At 34.4% G+C, this 19110-nt stretch overlaps 1 protein-coding gene across 1 annotated transcript in view; it reads right to left on the bottom strand.

Annotated features, from left to right (window-relative positions):
* The window catches only part of PPP4R4 (protein phosphatase 4 regulatory subunit 4), a 72186-nt gene that overhangs the window by 1307 nt on the left and 51769 nt on the right, over positions 1-19110 (bottom strand). The window contains 13 exon segments of the mRNA XM_013181821.3: positions 4430-4577; positions 5184-5254; positions 5673-5766; positions 6098-6178; positions 6601-6676; positions 9167-9241; positions 9333-9374; positions 10241-10385; positions 12349-12496; positions 13272-13377; positions 15933-16115; positions 17378-17464; positions 18906-18983. Coding sequence (XP_013037275.2) covers positions 4430-4577; positions 5184-5254; positions 5673-5766; positions 6098-6178; positions 6601-6676; positions 9167-9241; positions 9333-9374; positions 10241-10385; positions 12349-12496; positions 13272-13377; positions 15933-16115; positions 17378-17464; positions 18906-18983 — 1334 coding nt within the window.

Raw genomic sequence — 19110 nt, 5'->3', positions numbered from 1 at the left:
CAGGAAGTGAGTATTTCCCCATTAAGATTACTACAGTAATGTAGAGATCCCTTTAAGTGAGATGGCTAAGGTAGTACATGCAGTCTACTCATGTCTATAAATAATGCATTGTTTCCAGCCTTACCCATGATAAAATCGGTGGAAATGGAGAAAGCAAAGAGAGAGAAGCTTAGAGATCTCTACAGTGTTATTTCTAGGTCTTTTATAGACCATAATATGATTTGGACAATTTCCGCACTTTTCATAGCCTAAATTTTTTAATCTTTAAAAATACTGGTATTTAGCTTCACGAAGTTGCAGCTATGTCAACTAACAACTTTCTGTAACTGTCACAGATCTTTGGAAGATCAGGACTTAACTTGCAGAAGTCTGTGGAAATAATAATTTGCATCAATGTTTTATAATATCATTTACAAAGCAAGATATTGTTCTTCTTCACTCTTTAAAATTGTTGGTGGAACCTATCATGACAATACACCACCTTTAGGGTATCTATTAGCTTCACCGTAGTGGTGGAACCCAAACCTCTGAACTCGTACCATCTTACATGGCAGGAAGAAAACATATAAGCCTTAGGTAATCAACTCAATGGGTAGTATATCAGTGGCAGAACTATTTCATCTTGTGCTCAACCTCCTAAAGCAATTATATGACTGGATGAAAGACACTACTTCAAGATACTTATGCATATAATTGTTACAACATATCACTATGGATGTCTTAAAGGTCAGCTGTGGATATCTTAAAAGATACTGATATCAATTTATCAATCACAAATTGATTTCAACGCAACAGTAAATCTACTCCCACCTTTTACAGAATGGAAAACCTGTACTCCTCATTCTTGAAGTTAACTTACACTTTTTAAATTGCAAATTAAATAAACTCAAGCAAAAGAGCATTTCTTATCCCTAAATGAAAACATTTTCAAGAAAATAATAAATCTATGCAGTATGATAATACAAGATTGGACTACTTTATGGAACTCATTGTTTACAAATGGTGTCAGTTTCTGCCCTAGGATGATTCATGATCTAACTAGCATCTCTTCAACAGAAACTCTGATCAGCACATTTGCTCTGCAAATTGACTTAAGTATGGTCTCCTGTGGGTTGAAATACTCAACCAGTGTTCTTTGTGATTCTTTCCTACTCCATAAGGTGCTCATCTCTTCTGTGGCTCCACCGTTAATGTATACAGGTGCATCTTCAGCATAATTCTTGCATTTTCCTGAGTATTGCCTGAGTATTACCTAAGGTTTGCAAATGACGCTAAATCCAGCAGTCATTTTCCAACTACCTGCTTGTAAGCACTAGATCAGGCTTTACAGAGATTGTTTTTCTTGCATCTATATTATTTTCAAAAAAAGGGGAATATTTTAATCAGTGCAAACTTCTCTGAAGTGGGACAAACAAAATATTTGAGCTCTTGAGGATGGTAATTAAACACCTCAGTTCTGCATCAAACTTTGGATTTTGGAAAGTTCCTAGAACAGCATGAATACATGAAATATATGGAAACAGAAATTCTTCATCCCTACAAATTGCAAAAGGTCTCGTCAAAAGTGAATCTTTGCAGATATGCATTAGAGACGTTTTATGGAAAAAAATACATTTAGTCAATTAAGTAATAGTATGTCCAAACAGACATCACTTTTGAGTAAGAATCACTAATTATATCTGTTGGTATTTAATTATTAAACAACACATTATTGCTCTAATCTTCCATTCTTTAAAGACACACGTAATTACTTAGAAAAAGAGAGCATATTAAAAGTCACCTTATGCATTCCAAAGAGTGAATAAACTAAAAGGTAGTAAATCTGTGGTTAACAAGGTCATGAGGGAATGCATCTACCACCAACTGTTCCTGAATTTGTAGCTCTTACTATCTCTTTGTGGGGCTGCTCCATTTTTTAATGAAAACAATTAAGTACTGGGCCAGCTTACAAAAGAGAAGTTGAAGGTACCGTACAATAAATATAATACTAACTCGAGAGATATGTTCTCCCATAAGAACACAGAATATTAAAACTCACATTTAGAGCTAAATGTAGGCCATCCAAAGCCTACTCTTCTTTTTCGAAAAATATTTTTCTTCCCCTAGTATATCCTCTTGGCTTCTGAGACTATGCAGTTTAGGGACTTTCTAAACCAGAGAAAGCATCCAGATCATTTTGTATAATCAGGTATCTACTTTCAAATAGTCTGTCAAGATATTCATTTGGGTATGGCACACTGACACTTGAAATTGGGCCTCCTAAATTCCATTTTCCTGCCTGAAGTCAAAGGTATAGGCTGCTCTGTGTGGGTCTTTTTCTGCCCCTTTGTATTCAAACAAAATATATTAGTTTTATTTTAAGTTGCAAAATAGCAAAAAACTTTGAAATTTGAAATTTTTTTATAAGGTGCAAAAAAATGTCTAATTAATCTTAGTATCAAACTGTTTTGTTAATACTAATCAATTTTCAAAAATCTGTACAAGATGAATGAGTAATTGGAATTTCTACAATGGCTGCTAGAAAGTCACAATGTGTGAACTATTATTCTAGTTTTAAGGAGAGGGAGCAAAGGTATACATTGATTAGTGTAAAAGAACACAAATTTTTTAAGACCTAATTTTTCTAAGTATGTAGCACTGTATGTCATTTTATGCGTTCAAGGCATATGTCCCATTTACTTACACAGATAGCTGAAAATGATCAGCACATTTACTAATCTAAGGGTTTAGTATGCAATCATGCACTTTGAAATAAGCGAGCACTTAATGACTACCTATCAAACGTAAGCACTGTGTGGAGTATTTAAGAGAATGCATTAGGCTCTGGCAAGGACAGGAACAGAGTGCAATTTGACTTGGCACCTTAAAGTACTTCTGCTGTGAAAGCACTGACTCAACATATAGTGTCCACTTTCATTCAGTTCTCACTGTCCAACTTTTTCTACAAAGAAAATGCAGCTTAAGAAACAATAGGTCACTATGAAAGCTTGATTTTGTTCCAGAATAAATTTATCTTGTACAAAGAAGGTGGTAAAATTCTAGTTGAGAAAGAGCAAGAGACTGTATCATAATGTAATGTATACAAGAAGACGAATGCAAGCTGTTCAGAGAACATTTCTGACATCTGTTAAACTTTTGAGTGATTTATTTTACAATTAAATAATTGTTTAAACTCATCTCTGAGTAAAGTGTGGAGGGAATGTCTTGATATTTTTTAAGGAACCTGAAAATATTGAAGTGGAAAAATATGAGTTCATACAGATGCTTATTTAAGTCACCAGAAAGAGTGATACCACTGTTGTTTCCTCTTTGTATCTAGCAAACTAGTGTCAGGTCTCTCATCTTCCTTATCTGGCCAAGCATCCATATTTCAGCTCCATTATTTTTGTGCAGCAAGTCATATCATCAGATTCTGCACTCTCCTTGGTCTCTCCTACCTTTCAGACTTCCAAGTACCAGCCTGCATTTCCCCATCCTTTTCTAAAAATAGTTTTAATTTCTATTACACTCAAGTCTATTTTTCCCAAATAACCTCACTTTTGTGCTGTGTCTGGCTCCTATCCTTTCTATCCTTTCTCCATCCTGCTTTGGCTCAGCAAGCAAATCTCTGATGGAAAACAAAGATCTGTTTGAGCACCTAAAATTACAGCTAGTCAAATGACAGTAATTCAGAACTATAAACTATTCTGTAAAAGGAATCTGCAGGGAATTAGCTACTAAAATCTACAGAGGTTTGACCAAGTAAGTACACATCACAGAGATTTTCTAAGAAAATTGTTACAATTTTATCAAAGGACCAAAGAAATTCATCTTTCATTTTGTTCCTTCAAAACGTTGAACAGTTCAGGCTACCATTTACAGAAAACCAGCCTGAAGAAGATGCCTAGGATTGAGGCAAAACGTTTTTTTTTTTTTTTTTTTTTTTTTTTTTTTTTCATCTAAATGATTAACATAAGGCAAAGAAGGCAGCCTTAATAACAACTAGCATTACCAATTCATCAAAACTCTCTAAAAATCTTTGGATAGTAACACATAAACGTATACAAAAACATAAAAAGAAAGAAGAGGAAAAATTAAACACATACATTCTATTTCTCCAACTACAGGCAGCTAAATCACAGTGACTATAGTTATTATATATCAAATGCATTAACCTTCACTTTGTCCCATTCCACCCTCCCCATATCACACCAGCTGAATGCGAACATGTGCAGAGCAAACAATGAGAAAGACTAATTAAAAGGGAACGTACAGCAATCTTGAAAGCATTTGTAATTGCACACACCACATTTCTATCCTGCTGGTTTTGTATTTCAAAATCTGGGAAAAAAAAGTATCATAAATATAGGTTTAATTTTCCAGGACTCTTTTGCGTTCCCTTTGAAGATGTTACCAATAAACTTGGCCTAACCTCTTGTCAGCCACTTACATGCTCATCTTTCGGGACTGACTCTCTTTATTTCCATTGTTCTTTTGGTCAGCTGAATTAAAGGAGTTGCGAGAAGTTGTGAGGGAGGAACTGGAAGGGAAGGTAGCATTCCCACTATTACCAGTGGAACGAGTCCGGAATGTATCATCTGAAATAAAGAGTTGTGGGTTAGACAAATAATTTTGTCTGAAAAAAATACAAAGAGAATGATCAGAATGGGATGTTTTTCCTACAGCAATAATAGGATATCTTCTATTTCAAAAGATTAACTTTCTGTATGTGAATGGTTTCAACTTAACAATTCTTTCAATTTCAAGTACAAAAAAAAACAGCTAATTATCTAGTGTCTACTGGTAGCGAATGGAAAAAGACAGGTTCCTCCTGAAATCATTCTAAACTAATAATCCAAACTCTTCAACTGCAAATGGAGAGAGAAGCATTTCCAGACAGTGATTTCTCTCACCCAGTTCAGTAGAAGTTCTACACGATATGACTGCTCACATAAGATGGAAATGCCAAATTCATGTTTATTTTTACTATTTTTAACTGTAACATTAAATGAACATGAAGAAAAATATAAATAAATAAAAATCAGAAAAATAGACTAACACTTATTAAGTGCTCAGACATAATGGATATCTATTGTTTTAAGTTCTTTGGGAAGACAGTATCTTACAGCATGCCTGTTTGACAGGGTCCAAAACTCATCACCCTCACAAAACCAAATGTAAATATAAAGTAATAACCTACTTACCAGTAAAGGATAACATACAACTCTTTCCCATTCCTGATACTGAAGATGTATATCCTGTAGCAGAGCTTTTACTTAAATAACAAACAAAACAAAATTGCTTATTATTCTTCTCAATTGTATAATTTCCCATCCTACTCTTTGATAATATTTGAAGTAATTTCTGAGTTTATCTGAAAAAATTAAATGGGAAAGATATGCTAAATTTTTAAAAAGAATTTAGATAAAGCAGTTCATATTGAAAAGAAATTTTTATGTGATAAAAGGTGGCATATATGAACTTAAAAGGAATTCTTAAGAATTTGTAAACCTCAGTGTGCCTTAAAATAATATTTCTTCCCTCAGTTCAAAACTACATACCTTACCCAAGTAAACAGAAAGCTGAAAACTTAGGTCACAACTCAGTGAGCACATCACCACTTCTATAGATTAACATGCCTATAATTTCATTAGAGCTATCTATTAGGTAGCAATTAATATGCAAAAAGATACTTAGGACACTTGTCTATGTTGCTGTATTTTGGATGTAGTGCTTGAGTACTGAAAGACTGGCTTCGAACCAACTTGGATTTCTTGTCTTCTTTGCCTAAAATTATAAGTAGCAACAATTTTTAATACAGAAACCCATGCATTTACTCAGTAATTAAGAACACCTTTTAATACTATATTCTGTCAACCTATGGTAACTGAAAAACCGATATAAATACCTCAATAATTAATTGAAGTCACCTATTATATACCAAAGCATAAAATAAAACCAAAAAGCACAGAAATTACACTCACTTCTAGAAATGGATTATTTTCCTATTCACCTAAGTGAAACTCTGGCCCACAAAAACCAACAGCAGCTTTGCTGGTTTTTAACCTGCTTATATGAAACCAAAGCATTCTAGAATAATTTTTTTAACAATCTTCACCTGCTGATGTACCAGAAGAGCTCCCAGAAACAGAAAGAGTCATACTTTTTGCCAACACTGATGACGTTTTATTGTCTCTACCTGAAAAAAAAAAAAAAAAGCCTACTATAAATTACTTGTCTCTGTTTAATAGCCTTACCTTATCTAAAGAAAGAAAGCATAACATATTGCAAGTCCTGTGGTAATAATATCTAATCCAGTGCTACTAATACTTTGGAAATACCACAGACAAGTTCTTACATTACATCCTAAAATGAAACATACTAGAGTCATGTATTTTATTAATAAAGCCAAAAGTCTTCCTTCTAATATCAAGTCAATTTTCCTAAGTATCTTTAGAAGCATACAGAAAATAACAACAACAAAAAAATAGTTTTCTTGTCACTTTCTAAAGTTCTGGTATTAACTGTACAAGCAGCGTCTCCTTTCTGCTTCTTTCTCTCCTACCTATGTAAAAGTAAGAGCAATAAATGTACAAACAATATGCACACAAATAAACTTACGCTTCTTTTCAAATATTTTATCATTAACATTTGTAGATCTTCCTTCACTTTGCTGCTTCTCTTTTTCAAGTTGTTCCTAAAAAATGAATAATTTACTGAGATGTTACTCAGCTAAAAATAAATAGTAATAATAACAAAAAAACATTTGTTTTACAATTAGGCTGGACGTTTACAAAAAAGGGCATGCTTCCAACTCACCAAAATAACAGTGAATTTCTACACTTTCCTACTATCACTGCAGAGCCTAATGAATATCCAGAGAACCAATTAAACAGTACAGAGTGAAATGAGAGTACATATGCTATATCCTATATAAAAATCATGCCAAAAATGTTGATTTTAATTATGAAAAAAACTCGGAGTTAAAGTTCTTGTTTCTAACATATTACAAACATTACGCCTGGCTTTTTTTTTCTCCCCCTTTTTTTTTGAAAAGGTACAAAGGATATAGAAATTGACTGTTGCCAATGGAAAACTGTGGTGCTACATACATGGTCTGATAATAGAACATGCACGAAATACTAGATGTGTCTAAAGGACGCAAAGATACAGGACTGTCTGCAATTGAGAATATTATTAATTCAAACATCAATTAAAATGTTTTTCTCAAACAGTAAGGTGTGTCATATAGGCTTAAACTTTTAAAAGACCAAAAATTAACATCTAAAGTTGATAGCCTTTATTAAAACCAAGTATTACAGTTCTTCAATTTTAGGGATTTTGTTTTTTGCCTTTCTGTAATATTAGCTAGCCTTAGAATATCTTCTGAGAGCACATCCACAGACAAAAGAGTTAACCCAGATATATCAACAATTTGAAGCCAACACTTGTCTCATGATTCTTGGTGAATAGGTATCACTCCATCTTCAAAAACCTATCTAATATATTAGTTTATTTTCTGTGCTATATTCATAATGAAAAGTGCTAAGTGAACCCAAACTATTCTAAACTTTTCTTCCATTTCACTCTAATTACTACCCAAGTTAAAAAAAAAAAAAAAAAAAGAGGTAATTAATTCAGGTCAAGGTTGCTGGAATATAGTTTCTACTAAGTCATTTTCTAAAATTAAGCAATCTTCTTAATAAACTTATTAAATGATATTAAAAACTGTAGCAGTCAGATATATCTAACTGGGTCCAATAACTTCTCATCTATTCAGGACTGTGACATGCTACAGTTTTCTGTGTACACCTCTGATTCTTCAAAAGTATGCCACTCAGAATATGCTCAAAAAGACCTCTGTGATACAGAAGGAATGTCCATATCCATGTCATACATCATAAAAATACAGGCACTCGTCTGATGTCTAGCTGTAGAAACATGGTAAAAATAAATCTTCTGAAACACTACAACACAGGGCTCACTAAAGGCTATTTTGCCATAACCCCAAATGCTTTCACTATAAAAAACAGTAATTGTATCTACCTAAAACCTGCTAAAGCTAAGATCAAGTTTTGCACTAAGATCAAGTGTACATAATAAATATGCATCCTAAGAACAAATGGTTGAACCATGGGCACAAGATAATGGGAGGTGGCAGGATGCACATGAGACAGATACCATATAATTGAGAAAATTAACTGCCCAAGAGAAAGCCTGTAGTACCTATTGATATCAAAGTGGGCCACAAACACAGGCTCTGTAACTATCCTGCAGAGGAATCAGGGAAAATTTTTGGACAGTCTTGAACCTGTACTCGTTCACTACAGAGGAGTTCTATTGCAAGAAGTCAGAGGAACTGTGCTAACAAAACCTGGCCTCTTCTAAAGCCTGTCAGCTTCCTAGCATTGCACACACTGGGCTGCAGAGGAGGCAACAGAATGGAGGACTACAGTCCTTGAAAGTCATTTAACTGAGGCTCTGTGAAGATGTAGTAGGCTATGTGGTGAAGTGCCTGCTGCAGCTTTTGCTTACAGCCATGACAGATCAGAAATGGTTACCTAAGTTGGAAAAGCACTCTGCAGACTTCTCTTCCAAATCCTAAGTATCTTGTAGCTGATTTTGTTCCATATAACCTACACTAAGGCTCCCTCCGGCAAGGCTACAGATGTCAATGACCTTTCTTGCTTTCTTTCTGGCTAACAGGAAAGCCTGTAACACACACGCACTGACTCTTCCTTCAGTGTCCTTAGCACAAAAGAAGTTGTAACATTAACTTCTTTGCTTGTGGAGGCTGTACATGAATTCTGAGGTGTTTCATTCATTGCTGAAAAACTGCTAAGCTCCCTCAAAAGATTTCAAATGTGTATCAAAGTGCTTGGGACTTTAGAACTACAGAGGGGTTGTGTGTGAATATTTATTAAGCAATTCCAGTTTGCCTTTCTAATTGACACAGTAAAGTTTAGGTAGCAAAGAAAAGGAAGATCTTGTTATATTTTACATAGTTTATGCTATTTTGAAGGATTTAATCCTAGTGTAAAGTGTAAAATGAGATCACACACAGATTATAAACCTACCACGCTCTTCTGTAATATGCACTTCCCTTACCATAAAACTATTGCCTCAATCATATTTAGCTACAAACTATTAGAAATAAGAAAAGACAGGTTGTACTGATAAAATATACCATTTCCAAAAGGAGATGCTCTTGTCTCTCTTTTTCTTGGTCCAATAAATCATTTTCGTAAAATCTTTTCTGAAACTTCAAAATAAAATCAATAAAAATAAAAAATCACTACATGAAAATGGGAATTAGAAGTACTTGGTAAAAATGAAAACTAGTAAGTACTTACAGCATCTAAAGAGATATCCATTCTGTCCAATTCTAACACTGTCTATAAAGAAAATCAAAATATTATTTATCTTTACTCAATGGCAAGCCACAGTTTTAACTCAAAAACTGTGGAGATAAGAAAGCTTAGAATAGCAGTATTCAAAATGAAACATGCCTTTTCTCCTTAAATACTTGAAGTCTAGGCTTGTATTTTTGTGCTACAAATGCTTAAAGTCAGAAACTGTCAGAGAGTATTCTCAAAGCACTGCTAAGTCTCATAGTGAAGGACTAATAGACCACCTATATGCAACTCAAAATACACTTGAGGAGAGCTTGGAAGCATGATTGCCTGGAACATAGACCTAGGAACCAAGAATGAAAAAATGAACAAGCCAGGGAACTCTAGGCAGGTGCTCATCCAATCCCTTCTGCAGACTGGCCCTGTAATGTGTAGACACCTTCCTTAGCTACTTCACAGCTTCTTTGAGACTGAGCATGAACATGCCTCAAGAAATTAACCTTTTGTGAATGTTCACATTCCAAAAGTATTGTAACATCTGAAACTACTGAAAAGGCTTTCTCTTTACATTGTAAAATAAATAAACTAGCCAGATACCTCTACCTCAAAGACTCTTGATCATTTTTACTACGGTCACACTAGTCCTATCTGGAGACATATGCTATTTTCTCCACAACAGACATTGAGCCAAAATCCTCTATCTAGAAAATAACTTCAATATAAGAAACCAAGGAAAAAACAACTCTTAAATTTGACAGAATGAAATATATTACATCATCTTTTAATTGTCCAATATTCTAAAATATCTATAGGTCTTTACTCTCCTATTCCTGTATTAAGAGACTTAACAGAAAGCCTCACTTTGATCATCTTAACTTTTAATAACCCCAACAGGAAATACTGCTTACTCTTTTCACAATAGTCAGGACATCTTTGTCTTTCTCTTGACACAAAAGTTTCCGTATACATAACTCCAACTGTTGAAGCAAATGTTTATCACTGGGAATCTTCAGAGTAGATTTAACTTTTGGCAACAAATAGCACAGCTTCATTCTATCAAAAAATAATAAGAATGATAATTCATCTTTTGATGCAGAATGTAATAAACATTATTGATTTTTGACTTGCATGCTGCTATTTGACTTTAAAAAAATAAATTATTTGAAGATAAAGCATGAAATTAGTAGGTGTAATTATTTGGAAGTTATTTCTGCTTATGGGTTATCTCCAGACATACTGTGACATTTTCAAAAAAAATCTCCAGAGACTGGGACCACAGACACATATTTGAAGCTCAAAAGATTTTTTTTTTAATTTTTTTTTAAACCTCAAAAGATAAGCAGACCTCTAGATTTTCAAAATGACCTACATGCCTAGCAGAAGCTGTGAGCTAAAGTGGTTATATAAAAAAGGTATGCATTCCTTTTTCTAACTTTAAAATCAAAATGCTCCACATATTAATTAAAAGTATTTAATACATTTAAGAAAAGAAAACTCTGCATTTGATCAGACTGTAACAGCATAATAGTGAATACTTTTAATCTAATAGAATTTTAAAAAATCAAGAATATGGTGATATTCTCTGTTGTTCTCAGATTCCACTCGCTTGATCAGAGACAATCCTACGTCAGAGATGACAGCATTGTGATGAACAACATTCTAAAGATTTTTCTTATATGAATTTCTCTCATGTTTTTATACTTTCAAAATATTTTAACCTTCACAACTTCCCATTATAAAGAACTACATCACTCAGCAGAAAGCTGGAATTTCATCTCCCTAATTTTTTTTCTCTCTTTTTTTTTTCCCCCTTTTTTAACATCAAGAGGTAAGGTCTAGTTCTGACTTTTAAACTTCACTCCACAACAGTCTGTGCATTCCTTTTAAAAAAATGTTAGGGAACAGTCCAGCAAAGAATTATGCCAAAAACATAGTAAACGGATTACAAGTCAATTAAGGTTTCCATTAAATTTTAATATTGTATCAGTAGATCTTTCAAATGAAATGTGTTTAAAAAGCAATAAATTACATAAGATTATACACAAATTAAGGTGCGTTTTGTTGGTTTTTTTTAGCGTAATCACCTTAACACAAGAACATGAAACATGAATATCAATCTACGTGCACAAAATGACTTTGTTTTTAGGTTTAGGAACTTGTTGACCTAAGATGTGGTAGTTACACTAAACACAAGGTCTATTTAAACACTGTTTTGCTTGGCAATAAACTGTATTTAGTGAACTTTACTGAATAGATACATGTATGTGCAAATTGTGCTTACATAAGCCTCTATGAAGCATTAGTATTAGATGCTTAGACATATTAAGGATGACAACATGATTTATACAAATCAGCAAACAAAGTTCAAAATCCCACAAAATACATGACAAAAACAAACAAACTACCAAAGTAACAACTTTTTTATTGGTAATAACTACTGAACTGCCTGGGCTGATCTGTTCAGGGAAGAAAAGATAAAGTCTCTATAAAAATAAAGTAAAAAGTACTGTATGAAAATGAGTAACATACTAAATCCCCCTATATTTTTTTCTTTTTCAATTAACTTCAACAATTAAGAAGAAAATTTACTCATAAGGAAAAACCTACGCTAACTGCTAAACTTCAACCACTGAAAGAATTGTTTGTGTTTAGCTTTACATATTATGCTGAAATTGATGGAAATTAATGGAGACTGCTAAGGTTCAGCTTGTGTCCCTAAACCCAAGAAACAGATTACTTTCTTCTCTCCTACCAGCGTTTCCTTTAGCTTCATGTTCTTTTTCACTCCCAATACCTGACAGTTTTGATCAGTCCCCAAACACTCAGACTGACCTGCTTCTGTGGTTTTTTGACATCATGCCCGTAAGTCCTCTATACCTTTAGAACTGGTCGTGCTGAAGGCACTGTACCCTCTTATTCAAGCCCCATTATTTAAACAAGACATTAAAAAAAAACAGTATTTGTTAATATATTATTTTTTTTCCCTGTACACTGCTACATACTGTTTGCACAGTACCTCACATTTGCCACTGGGTCATGTGTAAGTTCAAGCACAGGCAGAAAGAAGTATTTACAGAAGAATGACTTTGAAAAGAGTTCCATAATGAATTCACAAGTATCTAAAAAACGAAGTCTGTTCCAATAACTTTTTCCTTGGCCCAGTTCTGAAAAATAATAATCCACAAATATTAGCTGTAAAGTTTTCATTGTCAGCCTTTTAAAGGTTAGCCTTTGACTCAAAGATGATAATCACGCTTGTCATGAGGCACACCTTTTCAGCCTTAATTCTTCCCATCAGTGAAAGACTAACCCTCTGAAATCAGTGACCATTTCTGTCAGTGAGCACTTTTGTCAGATATCCAACCCCTGCCTTTAATCATTCAAAAAAAAATGAAAAATATCAGGTGAACTTGTTACTAGATAGAACAAAACCTGGCTTGCCATTTAGATGATGTCAGAGGTGTATTAAAATTACTGTGTAAATGTTAAATATGTTAATGAGAACAATTCAACCTTCTAACTTATCTTTAGAACACACAACTTAGGCCAGAACGTCAACTTACTCACGTGACTAACTCATTCAAAAATTAATTTCTGAGATTTATTCAACATTTCTTATGTTGAAGCCTTCAGAGAATTATACTTCTCTATACTTCTGCAGCACCTACAACTAAATAATTTTGGATTCAAGAAGTAGGGTTGGAGGGGTCTTGGCATATCAGTTTCCCCCATTGCCTCTCCCCAGTTCTTTTGCATAAGCTTCAGAGATATTCCTGAAGTATATATCCAAAGTATGTTTTGACTGGTGATAATGTGAGCAACTGTCTAAGTATAATCCCACCAACGATGGAAATTACACTGAATACATATATAACCATAAATAGATCTTCAGCCAATACTAACTCGCATCTTTAAGTAATCAAGGAAAAATTATCTTACGTTCAATCAGTTTCTGAATAACCTCATGCCTCTGTTCTTGTTTGCGATTATAACGTAAATAAACACAGAGAGTTCGAGCAGCTGCTTTTTGGACTGGCAGGACATTCTTGAAAGAAAGAAAAGAAATACAGTTAAACATACCTGAAGGAGTATATAACCAAAAATGTATAAAAATCAAGAAGTAGAATAAATAGCTAAAAGTTAGCCTAACTTTACAAATTCTGATATAATAGCCCCGTCCCTGTAAGTGTTCAAGGCCAGGCAGGATGGGGCTTTGAGCAAACTGATCTAGTGGGTGGCATCCCTGCGCGTGGCAGGGGTGGTGGAACTACATGACCTTTAAGGTCCCTTCCAACCCAAACGGTTCTATGATTCTATGATCAATTAAGAATGTATATATCAGACTTGTAGAATGAAAAACTGATATAGCCGTACACATTTTTACTTGGTAAATCAAACCTGAAGAGGTACGATTAAAATTTTAGAATGTGTTGAAATTGCTTATGAATCCAAGCCAAAAAATAAAGTAGACCAAAAGCTCTGAAAGATATTAAATGTTCTCAAACCCAATGATATCTGATGTTTATGAGGTTAAATTGAGGGTATTCCAAAATCTTGACTTTTCAAAATCAATACTTGTATTCAATACTTCCACACACTTATCCTTTAATACCACATAATTGGCATTACTAAGGACTGGGCTCTTCTTTTTGAAATGTTTGAATGTTTGAAATGTGAAATGTTATCAAACCTTTCTTTTCTTGCAATATAACCCCATCATACTTCTTTCAGTTCAAGACTGACATTCAAAACCATTTCATGATTGTTCAGTTTAATTAGAAATATAGTGTTCCCCAGGGCTCAGTACTGGGCCCAGTTCTCTTCGATATTTTTATCAATTATCTGGACAAGGAGATCAAGTGCACCCTCAGTAAGTTCACAGACAACAACAAGTTGAACAGCAGTGTTGATCTGCTCACAGGTAGGAGGCTCTGCAGAGGGATCTGGGTAGGCTGGACCGATGGGCTGAGACAGACTGTATGAGGTTCTGCATGGCCAAGGGCCGGGTCCTGCACTTGGGGCACAACAACCCCATGCAATGCTACAGGCTGGGGAAAGAGTGGCTGGAAACATGCCTGGCAGAAAGGGACCTGGGGATGTTGGTTGACAGCCAGCTGAAAATGAGCCAGAGCATTCAGGTGGCCAAGACGGCCAACAGCATCCTGGCTTGTACCAGGAATATCATGGCCAGCAGGAGCAGGGAGGTGATCATCCCCCTGTACTCAGCTCTGGTGTGGCTGCACCTTGAGTACTGTGTTCAGTTTTGGCCCCTCACTACAAGAAGGACATCGAGGTGCTGGAGCATGTCCAAAGAAGGGCAACAAAGCAGATGAAGGGTCTAGAGAACAAGTCTTACGAGGAACAGCTGAGGGTGCTGGGGTTGTTTAGCCTGGAGAAAAGGAGGCTCAGGGGAGACCTTATCACACTCTACAACTAACTTAAAGGAGGAAATAGCAAGGTGGGGATTGGGCTCTTCTCCCGAGGACCAAGTGGTAAGGCAAGAGGAAATGGCCTTAAGTTGCACCAGAAGAGGTTAAGGTTAGATATAAGGAAAAATTTCTTCACTGAAACTATTGGAACAGGCTGCCCAGGTAAGTAGTTGAACCACCATACCTGGAGGTCTTCAAAAGACGTGTAGATGTGGAGCTTAGTGATACAGCTTATTGGTGGCCTTGGCAGTGCTAGGTTAGATGCTGGTCTAGAATGATCTGAGAGATCTTTTCCAGCCTAAATGATTCTATGATAGTCCTTTAATATTTTTATTACTTTTTATAACCCAAACTTTTCTCAAGTTGAATAGATATATGGTTGGCATAACTGCCTCATTTTTAGGTGCAACTACTTGCAAAATGCTTTTTTTTTGCCTAGAAATTTGGTCCTGAAATGTTTAAACATCTATATGTTTCCATCAAGCACAATTTATCATGTACCATTTTGTCTTAATTTCATTTCCCATAAAGCACTGTCTCCCTACATTGAGAAGAAAGACCATAATTCATTACAGAAAATACCAGCCTACCAAGGAGAATGGAGGAAGAATAGGAATATTAGTCAACTCAAATACAATTCCTGTGAAGCCTGGCAACAGTCTGTGCTTTTCATGACAGAGCTGTCATGGAAAAATGTAGATTATTTGGTGTCTATTTGCAATTTTAGTTATGTCTGTTATGCAAAATCAGACTGGCGGAGGTTATGACTATGTAGAATATTAATCATACACTTTTTGATTCAAATATGACAGGCAAAAACAAAGAGATAGCAGCTTTGTTTAATGATTTTAAGGTGTATCTCAGAGGAAAGTGTTTTGATTTACCTAGAAACAAACTGGTAACAAGCACAAAGAAAGGAAAGAAGAGCTGAGGGAGTGGAACTTGATAATCTGTCAATACAAATTTTGCTCCTCCAACTGGGGGAAAAGAGTTCATGGAGCATTTTTTTTCAGTCTTACAGGAAATAAAACATAGCCTGATATACTATATGCAATGAGAAATACTACTTTAAGCTAAATGTTTAAATAGTGCTACATATAGCAAATATCTAGTGCTAATTGTTTTAAATACCGTAAACAAATGAAAAACAACAGGAAAGAGACGGGCTCACATTTGTCAAAATGATTGTCAACATTCTGTGAAGAAAACGGTAATAAATCTGATCACTTGATATGATATGAGGGAGACATGCATATTTTTGTAGTAACTTCTCATGAGTTCTCCACTTTAATGAAGTTGCAGCTCTCTGTTCTGCTGTTGTTAATGCAGGAATCAAGTCAGGAATAGAGAGTAACTAGAAATAAAAATATAAACATAATTTCATTCATATCTTCTACCTGTATGACATGTTAGTAGGCTTAAAAACAAAGCACAACAATGTAAGGAGAAAAAAGATTTTAAGCAGTCAATTAATTGTTCTAGGCAAACAGGATCAGCTGACCATTGCCAGGAGGTGTTAGTCTAAGTTTTTCTTAAAAAAATCTGATCAGGATTACACTACCTCTCTTACACAGTAAATTCCATGGTTAACTACTCAGAAAGCTATTCCAGTAACTAACTAAATACACCTTCAGTTCCAACCACTTCTCCTGACAATGAAAAACAATTTACTGTTCTCTTTGTAATATCCTTTTACAGGTATGAAGACAATTATGACAGTCCTCTTGGTCTTTTCTTCTTTAAACCAAATAAATCCCCTTTTCCTCCTAGACTCGTAAACTTTGCAGTTACTTTTCTCAGCTTCCTACTTCATTTTGGAAGAAATTGTACACCTTATCTCAGTAGGAGGCAAGGACTTTCTAGTAGTCAAGCTAAATTCTCTTTCACTAAGCAAAGTGAAATACACTGCCACACTTGACATGGCACTTGTTACGTGTTGTATGCATTTACAGTTATAAACTTCTGATAACTTTTAAATAATAGTTTCAACTTTTGTCCATAAAATAAAAAAAATACATTCTCTATTCATTTAGCTCAAAACAGCACCTTGAAGCAGAAGATACCTTTTATGTTCCATTTTTCAGGTGAGGAGTCACTGAATAAACCATCACCCAGAGCCATATAAAATTAAATTAAATAAGCAAAGTTGAGAAGTAAATTCAGATTTCCCAAGTCCTAATTCAGTGCCTTTACCTTAGGAAACAGACTTCCTCCTACCAGCAGCCATGTCTGAAAATGGCAACTGTTGGCAGTTGCAACATCAATATACCAAAAAATTAGGTATTAACAATCACTTTCAGTGTGAATCCAATTATTAAAAAGCATTGTCAGTTTTGATTCGACTTAATGACTGTTTCAAAATCTGATCTATTTCAGCAAATCTGTGGTTAATTAGATAAAGACCATTGGAAAAAAAATCATTTGTACAGTAAGTCTAATCTTTAAAATCTTTTCTTCTTTATTAAAGTTTAAAAATAAAAATAAAAAGCCAGAAGCTCTGTGTTTCTCCAGAGAAGAAGCTAATCATGAAAACCTTATTATACAATTACTGAAATAACTTTGCTACCAGCTTCATTTAAATTTAGAAAGTAGATTGGAAATCATAGGATTACCCACCTTGCTTTCTGATCCACTGTTTTCTCCTCCATTAGTCGTCATTAGTTCAAGGATTTCAGGAAGGTGACCTACTAGTGCATCTAACACCTATTTAAAGAAAGGTTGCATGAATGAGGTTTGTAAATTAACTCCAGTCAATTTTTATCTCTCACCACTATATCCCTTCTGTGTTACTGCTGTTCTGTCACACCAATGTAGAGAAAAAAAAATGAGGTCCAACTTATTTGTACTGACGAAGCCTGGTCTGGGATTTAAAACTGATGTTTTAATATAGTAATATAAGTATTATAGGATTCATTTTAGGAAAACAGAATTATAGCTTTGATTTACATCAATACCACAGTCAGTGCTTTCTAAAATGTTCACAGCATACAATATTTAAAAAGGAACATTCATTTTAAGAAAGATCTGCATTTCATAGACAGTTAAGTAACAGCCTAGACAAACATGAAGAAATGTATTTTGGATATTTTCCATCTGAATCTTAAAAGCAACTTTTCCTCATTTAACTGCCATTGATAAATTAGAACAGAATATTTAGCCTTTATTAATAGAATAACCTTACATTCAAAGGTTGCTAGATTTGAAACTAGACTAGAAAATTATATCATTAAGTATTACTTGGTACCAGTTCTGACTGTTATAGTTTATAATACTGGATATTTTTATTAGTTAGTTATAATTAGGATAATTTTTCAAAGTCACCAGCTGCTTCTGAGTCTCAACCTTCAGGCATTCGACTTGAGAAATCTTTTAAGATTGGTCAGAATTTCATAAGCTAAAAGGAGTTCTAGGAACACTTTTAATTCCCTTGAAAATGCCTAACAAAGGATATCACAAGGAGCACCTCAAAGCAAAATTATTTTTTCTATGCCATATCCAAAGATCCTATACAGAAAAAAATGGATCAAGTATTGGAATAACCGGTACAAGAGGAAACAGCAGTTTTGTCTCAAACAAAGACCTTTTTCAATCCAAAAGTTTTGCTACAGTATCTGTTATACATACCTAAGTGACTCACGCTTTACATAGGTTGAAACTAAGGCACACTAAACTAAACCATCTCAAGAACACCCAGAAATTCTGTACCAGAGCTTGGACTAAAAACTTTTCTACACGTGTTGATCTTTGAACCATAGACAACTTCATCTCCTCTTCAATGGGAGAAACGTAAATAAAAGAAAGCAAAAACCTGGAATGCTATCAACAAATATTTTAACACAGTAGCAAAACCATATATTTCCACAGAACTTGTAAGGTAATAAACAATAAAACAATCAATAAAATATTTAGAATGAATATTTTTTAAAGGTACTGAATTCAGCGTGGGTTAACTGAATTCAAACACCTTCCTATATTCCTCCTTTTTATTCACAGAAGGCTTGCATCTTTATGAAGTGTCTGTGAAACAGAAGTAACAGCTACAGATTATTTCAAGCAGCTACTGTCTTACTGCAGAGTTATTAAACATCAAGATAATGTGCCTCAATGTAACAAGCAAAATAAAGTTCCAATAAAAGTATATTACCTCCAGTGACTCATCTTGTAATAGCGTAACCAGTTCTTTATGAATTGTATACACACCAGAATTTAAAAGCTTAGCAACCTCAAAAAAACGAACAAACAAAAAACAGTGAGATAGCAAGATAAACCATACTTTAATTCCATGGCACTGCAGGAATTACGCTGCATGTGCTTACTTTTCAACAACCATGAGGGGTTGCAAAACAATT

Source organism: Anser cygnoides, chromosome 5 (genome assembly GCF_040182565.1).
Source record: "Anser cygnoides isolate HZ-2024a breed goose chromosome 5, Taihu_goose_T2T_genome, whole genome shotgun sequence".
NCBI lineage: Eukaryota > Metazoa > Chordata > Aves > Anseriformes > Anatidae > Anser > Anser cygnoides.
Note: the sequence above shows the minus strand (reverse complement) of the source record. Positions and strands in the feature narration are given on the sequence as shown.